Source organism: Camelina sativa, chromosome 13 (genome assembly GCF_000633955.1).
Source record: "Camelina sativa cultivar DH55 chromosome 13, Cs, whole genome shotgun sequence".
NCBI lineage: Eukaryota > Viridiplantae > Streptophyta > Magnoliopsida > Brassicales > Brassicaceae > Camelina > Camelina sativa.
This window is the reverse complement of record NC_025697.1, coordinates 14,407,006-14,415,707: the sequence shown is the minus strand read 5'-3', so window position 1 is coordinate 14,415,707 and position 8,702 is coordinate 14,407,006. Positions and strand designations below refer to the sequence as shown.

At 39.2% G+C, this 8,702-nt stretch overlaps 3 protein-coding genes and 1 pseudogene across 3 annotated transcripts in view; 2 read left to right on the top strand and 2 right to left on the bottom strand.

Annotated features, from left to right (window-relative positions):
* The window catches only part of LOC104738245 (mitochondrial Rho GTPase 1-like), a 9,224-nt gene extending 7,379 nt beyond the window's left edge, over positions 1 to 1,845 (top strand). The window contains exons 10-15 of the mRNA XM_010458448.2: positions 8 to 81; positions 206 to 275; positions 684 to 796; positions 889 to 1,039; positions 1,135 to 1,321; positions 1,454 to 1,845. Of these exons, the coding sequence (XP_010456750.1) occupies positions 8 to 81; positions 206 to 275; positions 684 to 796; positions 889 to 1,039; positions 1,135 to 1,321; positions 1,454 to 1,527 (669 nt within the window). The 3' untranslated portion in view covers positions 1,528 to 1,845. The remainder of the gene's footprint in view (positions 1 to 7; positions 82 to 205; positions 276 to 683; positions 797 to 888; positions 1,040 to 1,134; positions 1,322 to 1,453) is intronic.
* Positions 2,904 to 3,507, bottom strand: LOC104738243 (annotated as a pseudogene).
* LOC104736758 (kinesin-like protein KIN-14G) lies at positions 3,530 to 7,563 on the bottom strand. Its single transcript, XM_010456810.2, has 12 exons — positions 7,280 to 7,563; positions 7,073 to 7,168; positions 6,713 to 6,804; positions 6,459 to 6,558; positions 6,107 to 6,370; positions 5,729 to 6,008; positions 5,461 to 5,622; positions 5,158 to 5,373; positions 5,021 to 5,058; positions 4,753 to 4,916; positions 4,541 to 4,657; positions 3,530 to 4,456 (listed from the first exon to the last, which is right to left on the bottom strand). Exons 1-12 carry the CDS (start codon positions 7,287 to 7,289, stop codon positions 3,689 to 3,691), a joined length of 2,307 nt encoding a protein of 768 aa, XP_010455112.1. The 5' UTR covers positions 7,290 to 7,563; the 3' UTR covers positions 3,530 to 3,688.
* The window catches only part of LOC104736757, a 3,084-nt gene continuing 2,140 nt past the window's right edge, over positions 7,759 to 8,702 (top strand). Inside the window, exons 1-3 of the mRNA XM_010456809.2 lie at positions 7,759 to 8,077; positions 8,254 to 8,341; positions 8,435 to 8,552. Coding sequence (XP_010455111.1) covers positions 7,812 to 8,077; positions 8,254 to 8,341; positions 8,435 to 8,552 — 472 coding nt within the window. The 5' untranslated portion in view covers positions 7,759 to 7,811. The remainder of the gene's footprint in view (positions 8,078 to 8,253; positions 8,342 to 8,434; positions 8,553 to 8,702) is intronic.

Genomic DNA, 8,702 nt, shown 5'->3' with positions numbered 1-8,702 from the left:
TGAAAGAAAAGTTTTCCAGTGCTTTGTTTTTGGACCTAATAACGCTGGAAAATCTGCATTACTAAATTGCTTTCTTGGAAGGTTTGTCATGTTAACTCGTACCACAACCTGTTGCATTTTCAAAATACACACAGAAGAGAGTACAATTCTATGTTTATAAGCGTGGGGACTTCTCCATCTGATTTACAGTTATGTTTCTATCTAGGTCATATGCTGATAACCAGGGATCAACAACTGATGAGCGTTATGCAGTAAATATGGTCGATGAATCTGGGGTAAGTCAGTATATGTATGCAATTTGAATCTTTACATCTGTGCGCGCATAAATATATATGGCAGAAATATATATGTATCGTAGTTTTGATATATTTTGTCCTTGCAAAGAAATTTTCAATGAACAAAATACTGAACAAAAATGACAAAGTTGAGTATTATTTTGGGACTGAGAACGGGAACTAGCTAGGTATCTATGATGAGTGTTTTTTTTCTTTCTATGGGATACATGCTTTTTTTATAACTAGGGAGTTCCATACAAAACTTTACTGATGTGCTACTTCTCAAGAGATTAGAGATGTTATTTGGTTGTATATTTTTTGCCATGCTTCAAGGCTGCTTTCTTTTGAGTTTCTGTATGTACTTAATCTGATGATTGCAAATCTATGATTGTAAATCTATGAGTGTAGGGTTCAAAGAAAACTCTTATCATGAGGGAAATTCCAGAAGATGGAGTTCAAGGGCTATTTGCATCCAAGGAATCCTTGGCTGCATGTGACATAGCTGTCTTCGTGTATGACAGGTAAATCATTTGTCGAAATATGCTTCAGTAGATGCCTTTTCGCTCTCTATCTGTAGTTTGTGCTTAACAACTGAGTTCATTGTTTTCTCCAGCTCGGATGAGTCGTCATGGAAAAGAGCGACGGAGTTGCTTGTTAAAGTTGCAACTTACGGTGAGGCCACTGGATATGAGGTCCCTTGCCTCATTGTTTCAGCAAAAGACGATCTTGATTCATTTCCTATTTCCATACAAGAATCCACCAGGGTAAGGTTCTTATTGATCTTCGAGTCTATGAATTGAGAATAACTTGAATACTTGCTTGCATGCATACATGTTTATGCACACGGATCTTCTTGCAGATGACACAAGATATGGGAATAGAGCCTCCAGTATCCATCAGCTCCAAATTGGGGGATTTCAACAACTTATTCCGCAAAATCATAACTGCAGCACAACATCCTCATTTGAGTATTCCAGAGACTGAAGCAGGAAAAAGCCGCAAACATTACAACAGGCTAATCAACCGTTCTCTTATGGCCGTCTCAAGTATGTTTTCTTTTCCCAGAGTCCTAAATTTTGACATGAATTTTCTCACAAACAAACAAAACCGTAACAAAAAAAGCTTCAGACGCATGTTTGGGTGAAGTCTAATTTCAGTCTCATGATTTGTGTAAACAGTTGGAGCTGCTGCTGTGGTCGTTGGGCTGGCTGCTTACCGTGTGTATGCCACAAGAAAGAGCGCTTCTGCGTAAGAAAGATATAGAATGAAAATTCTAATCTATTAAGGTGCAAAGACGAGAAGAAGATATTATCAAATCTCTTGTTCTGAGTTTGTTTATCATTAACTTGATCCGGAGTACTGTTTTTAGAAGTTTAATGGAAACGGGCTTTGTTTGAAGTAATTGTGGAAGAAGATCTGTAGCAACACAAATATTTAGGGACTACAAAAAAGAGAAGAAGAGAACATTGCCAATAGACATTTACATTGTGTTGATTTCTTCAATAACAATGGAACTTTATCTTGTTGTTGTGTGTAATCTTGTTCATGTTTAACCTGTTCTCAGAATTAACCTAGCAACACTTTTTAACCCTTTAGTCTTAAAAAAAAAACAAGAGGAAAAGAAATCGACACCCAGATGGATGTGTCCTCTTCTTCTTTCATGTGTTTAAAGGATGATCTTGGATCCAAGATTGTAGTTACAATTGCAACCAAATTTCAAAGAATGCTATTGCTCAATATTTCCCGTTGAGAATCATTCTGTTACCAAACTTGTCACAGTTCTTGTTCGTTTTTCTCATTTTAGCAATCCTTCTTATACTCTCTTCTGTCCTACAATGGTGAAACTAGCCTTGGCCCCAATCTTGATGGTGAAAACGATCTTCTGAACTTTGATGCAGTTGATACTTACCGACTTTAGCTGGTGGTATCCTTGCTTAAGGCAGAGAAATCAAAACGTTAGGAGATCTCTCTACTAAGTTCCACTTCTTTTTGGATGGAGAAATCGAAGCCAATTTAGGTGGGCTCTTGATCTTGGAAGCTGGTGAAGTCGAAGACTTAATAATCAAAATCTTCTTGGCTGCTTATGACCGGAGACCCTGTCATTTTGAACTTGGCTGTTGCGTTGAAGAAGCCCGGAATAAACAGAACAATAAAGGAGGTTTTGTGCAAACCCGAATAGCCAATACCAAACACTATTACTATCGTTTCCCGTTTCCTAACCTTTTCCCTGCTATTTTCTGTTAAGAGACCACCACGAGCTCTGCGTAGTAGTGATGGGAAACGAACATGTATACACAGCATGGTCTGCGGAAGAAAAAATCGATCTGGGAAATTTTTCCCAAAAAAAATTTTGGACCATTTCTCGATTTGTGCGTGTCATCCTTGCGCAGGGGCCATGCTAATCTTCTCTGTATCGTTCCAATTTTATCGGATGTCCCCGAAGGGACAATCACTTACACGACTCTAACGCTATATAAACACAGCTTTGTCTCTTCATCTAAACGATGTGGGGAAAAGTGCTGTTGTCTTTAGTTAAATGGGCCTCTTTTCTCTTCAATATTTTATATGGGCCTTTTCTTATTTCGCACTCGTTCGAGCTATTTTCATATATTCAAGATTTTTATTCAATCAGATTCCATTTTGCTTGAACTCGTGTCTTTCGCTAGAAAACCTCTTCCACGGGCTTTTAATGTCCTCATATTCATCGATGAAACCTGCCTTCATATTCACTTTCGTTGATGTATCTTGAAGTTGAAGACACCTGTGACCCATTGAAGTTATTACCGGAAGAGCAATATTGTTGTTGTTGATTTGGTTCTTGTAAGAAATCGAACTGTTGTTGTTTGCTTAGATCACAAGAACTTGAAAAACTCGAGAGATCCTCTGTCTATTTCCATCTGGATTTTGCGGTTCTTGATGATGATGATGATGATGAGCACGGTCACGGAACATATATCCAGTAGCTGAAGAACAATTTCCAATTCGTTCTGGTATTAAAGCTTTCTTATGATGCCAATAGCATCCATCAACAGGATCATTGGCACGACAACCATACTGAAACATGACTGTATGCATAGCTGCGTTTTTCTCAGGAGGGGATTTGATGATCTTGGTGATGTAGCTGACTCCAAATAGCTTATGCGCGTTGAGGAAATTGGCGGTGACGGTCGTGAGGGAAATAAGGATTACTAGAACTCAGAAGAATAAGAACACAAACAGACACAATGAGCATCCGTATGAATTTGAGCTTGAGAGATCAAAAACCATTGCACAAGATTCTCTTTAGAGTTTAACAATTTGACGATAATAAGAAAAGAAACAGAATCCTATCTTAAAGTTTTACAGACGACGACCTGAATGTTTTAAAAGCAAACACTTTCACAAAGACAGTGAATAAAAAAAAATCCAGAGACCTATTGTTCCCTCCGAAGCATGTCAGAGGCGGATGAAGAAGAAGGTTGTATCGCGAGGAATGGTCTTCTGTTCTTGAACTTAAGAGGACTCCACACCACCGCCTTCTTCTGCAATGCAATTACCGTAGGATGGCTCGGCTTCCACGAGCTGCCTCCTCCTCCTCCTCCTCCTCCTCCTCCTCTTCCAAGAGGGCTCTTCATGAATCTGCTGTTTTTCATTGCATTCGGAGTCACCAGATTGTGGTCTGGAGAGAAGAGCTTAGAGTATCTCGCCTTTCTCGGGTCACCACCTCTGAATGAAAGAGGAGGGCGTGATGGTGTTGTCATTGATGACGATGATGGTTCTGGTCTAACCGTTGCAATTGAGACTCTTCTTTTGCGCAGGACGGTTTTATTGCCTGATCCAATGGCTGATGGAGGAGCTGGTCTGAATGCGATGGAGTTTCTTCTTGATTTCATTAGAGTACTCACGTCCATCAGTGATGATCTTCTGAGGTTGTTATTATTCTTATTCTCTTTGAACGTTGTATCCGAGAATCTCTTAGAAGAACCCTGAGATGGTTGTTGGGGCATGAAGTTTGTGATTCTTCTCAATGGCATTCGCATTTTTGTAGGAGCCAAAGGCGGTTTTTTCTCTGTGATCGTGGGTAGTGTCTCTCTCATATGTTTAGATGTTGTTGATGATGATGATGCAGTTGCTAGAGCTCGTGTCTCCTGCTTGATTCTGGTCTTTCTTTCTTCTGCTAGTTGCAATTCCAAATCTAGAACCTATAACATGATTTAGTTTTTTTAACCGTTAGTTAGAAGAAGAAAACACAGAACATATTGAATCCACTATTTAACGCGCACTACCTTATCTTGAAGTCCTCTGCATATTTTTTCTCTAGCAGTGAGGTGAAGCTTTAGTTCCCGCACGCTGTCCTGCAGTTTCTTTGTTTCTCTGTTTTCCTCCTGTTTCAGCTTCTCGGCCTGTTTATTACAGTTATAAAGGAGACAACAAAAAGAAAAATCAGCTAAAGATATGTTAAAGCTTAAATGAACTGAAGTTGGAGGAATCACGTTACCATTTGTTTTAACTTGAGTAGTTCAGACACATCTGCCTGTTTCCGAGCAGGTCCACTTTCAATTCCCCGGACTCTACTTGCAAAGTTTAAGGAGCAAAGTGTCTCTCCTTGATCCGCGGAACTTGGGCTAATCTGGACAAACATTAATGTCTTGCAATCTCCACCTGTACAATGAAATTGACACACCATTCAGATGAAAAACAAGATGTCGTATGAATCATGTGCCCCAGAAAAGGGAAAAAAAAAGAGAGGAAAATTGGTACTTTACCCAAAGAGTTTTGCAGCATATGGGTGAGCTTTGAGTTTCTGGAGTTGCACAAAAGGGGGAAAAAAAATGTCATGAATAATATCCAGGATATCTCATATGCAAATGCCTTGACGAAGGGGAAGGAAGATGGGAAATACCTGTAAGGAATGTGGCTTGTTTTGGATGCAAGGGCAGAGATAACATCACCGAGTGCCGAAAGCGACTTATTGATAAATTGAGATTCTTTCAGCCTTTCTCCTTCAACTTCTACCTTTCCTACTCGCTCACTGCCAGCCAAGTCCACTAACCAAAGATGACTTCTGGTTCTCTGACCATTTATCAAATTCTCTCCCTTCACTGTCACTCGCAGCAAGCTGAACAAAAAGAAATCTCTTGTTGGTATAAGTATGTAACAGGTTTCGTTTCAAATGATTTTAGATTCTAAACTCTATTTTGCTTACCAATGAGATCGGCTGCTTTGCTCATTTGCAGCTGTTGAACCCACAGATCTTACACAATAACCTTTCTTGAGCAGATCCCACACTCCATCTGTATTGTAAACTTGAGCTTCGACTAATCCTGGGACTTCTTGTGTCCCTTCTGCTGATTGCTTAACCTCCAACCTTTATCCACACAACACATACCGTTATTTTTGTTTTTCTTAACAAGAAAGAGATAAATTGTAAGGCGGTCTATTCTACTACCAAACAAACATAATGGAAGACCTACTTTTTAGGGGGCTGGTTTGAGTTATCTACTAAGAGGTCCCTTATCTTCTCATTATAAACCTCCAACATGCTAACCGATAGCTCAAACTTCATGAGATGACTTCTGCTTTCTGAACAGCGGAATAGCTCTTCTAAGGTTCTATAGTTCACTCCTCTATTATCTGGTGTTCCCTCCATGGTAAATGTCTTGCCAGTGCCAGTTTGGCCATAGGCAAATATGCAGACATTATATCCATCCAGCACAGAAGTAACTATAGGTTTTGTCTGTGCAAAAACAGTCTCTGCAAATGAAGGTACAGTCAGATTAGATCGTTAGGTGTAGTGTACGAAGATCATAGGTTTAGACAAATAAAGTTGCAAAGGTAGTGTCTCAATTTACCTTGGCCATCTTCAGGCTTAAAGACATGGTCAAACTTAAAATGCTTCTTGGAAGAATCAGATGAAAGTATCTGGAGCTCGTTTTCCTGTGACGGATCAAAATCAGCTACAGAAGCACAGCCATTTGCTATTTCAGCTTGGTTTAGAGGTCTGCATCTACAAAAGACCCTGATATTTCCCTTGAGTTGGATCACTTCATTGTATAACCGTTTCCTCTCTGATGACTCTTTCAAGTACTGTTCTTCCAGAGTTCCAAGCTTAGTAGCTGCCATTAAAACACGTTAACGAATATCAGGTTACAACCAAAGCAAACAAGTTTTGCTTGCTAATATTAAGACAAGAATGGTACTGACTCAAAAGCTGGAGAGCCTTGGAAATTTCAGGTTGTACAAAGGAACAATTCTTGATCTCTTTCATCTGGTTCGATACCAAAGCATGTTCATCCTTCAAGACCTAAGACATGATTTAAAAAAAAAGGTGAACATAAAACACTAGCAGAAGCAAAGTCATATTTCATCTTGAAACAACCTCAGGTTACTATTGCAAAATTCGAAAGGAACTGTCGTAATAGTGTTTATTCAAGAAGAGGAGAAAGAAAGTAGAGTACCTTAATTTTGTCACTGAAGTCGATCATCTTCTGCAAAATTGGAAGCGTTGGTCCATTGGCAGGAGAAACTACTGAATTCTCACTTTCCTCCACTGTTTCATCCAAATCAGTAATTTCATATATCATATCAGAGTCAAAGACGCAAGTGAATCTACAAATACATACTATATAGTCTACCAAACAAAGTTTCCAGAAGATTTACGGGATATGTTACCGACCCCCAAAAAACCTAATTCTGATAATTGAAGGAGAGAGCCGATCTAATTCACAATTTCGCAATCGCAACAAAACTAGGATCTCTACTGAAATTCACAATTCACGACGAGAAACCCCAAAGAACAAAAAAAATCAAACCCTTACCAGAATCGAAATTTTGATTGTTAGCAGAAGACTCCTTCGATTCACATGACAAATCACCATCGTTGCTAATTTCTTGATGTTGATCTGGAATAAACCCTAGATGATTGGAGAAACCATCAAAGAAAACGAATCAAACAAAAACCACAGATCAATCATGAATCTGTAAGCATAAATCACAATTACGACTACAGAAACAGAACATAATACCTCCTTCCATGGCGGATCTGCGCTAAAGAACCCAAAGAACGAGAGAACCCTAAATTCTGAATCAAAGAGAGAGCGAGAGATAGAGAGAGAGAACAAGAGAATGCGAGAGAGAGAGAGATTGTGAAAGAATTAGAGAGAGAAGGAGAGTGTTGTAGGTAAAATTGGGGAGAATTTGAATTTAGATGAATAAGAGCCGTTGGATCTAAAGAAGCTTTGTAACGTCTATAATCATATTACCCAAAGAGGAGCGTGAGAGAGAACATGGATTCGGATTCAAATCCGGTTTCGGGTTACTGAAACGGATCCTAACCTTTTTTTTGTTAAGTTTTCAAACCTCTGGTTCACCTTGGAGCGTTTCAACGAAGAAAAGGATAAAAGTTTTTATAAATTAAGAAACAACCCCAAAACTTTTAGGTTCTTTATAAAAATCCCTGAATAAGCTAATTTAAATAAACGCCCCTTTGTTCCAACTGTTCGAACAAATCTATTTCAATTTCATAGAATAATATTCGACATCAGGCTCGTTTCTGCCATGGCTTGTTCTTCAGTACCACCAAATTGTTTCCATGGCTATCTTCTCCGTAGTTGTTCGCTTTCCACCACCCAATTCCTCTCGCCTTCTCTCTCTAGCGGCTTCTCTGCTTCTCCCACTTCGAGGCTAAGAACATGTGTCAAATTCGAGAAGTTTCAGGGTGAGCCTCCTCTTGAACAAACCACGTCAGCTTCTACTTCCTCTGTTTCAAAGGAACTACCTTTAGAAGCTCCTCAAGACCAACCAGAAGAAGAAGACGACGATGAGTTCAGTAATTTTTGTCCATTTGTTTTCTTTATTCGATTACACTTTATGTTCTGTGAATTGGGTTTTTCTTATCATTGTGAAGGAAGAGCCATTGGATTTGATTCAAATTTGGTCAGTTTCTGTAACAGTTTTGTGGAACATAAGGCTAAAAATGATGTCTTTTTTTTTGTTTCAGCTGTTTGCCTAATGATTTGGAAGGAGCTGTTAGGCAATCAGGTGAAGCAGGTGCGGCGTTTGTGAACTCTGGAGGAACAAGAGCTATCGTAAGGACTAGTGATTAAATCTGTACTCTTTGTTGGAATTTAGAAAATAGATTTGGTATCAGCTCTCAGATTATGACTCATCAAATCTTGCAGGTTGAGCTCTTAATTCCTCAGCTGCAGTTTTTAGACGATGAAGGTGCACAAGCTGAACTTTGGGACCTTTCGCGTGTTTTCTTGGAGACTCTCATTAAAGAAACAGGTTGTGAGGTGAGTTAACGGTTTTTGAAACCTCTTTACATGAAAACATTTGTTCGAGTCAGTCAGTAACAATAACTCCTAGTGCTTGGAATTGGTTTTGCTAGAGAGTTAAAGCCGTATTTCCAGATGCTGGAGCTGCTGCATTGCTCAAATATCGGTGGAA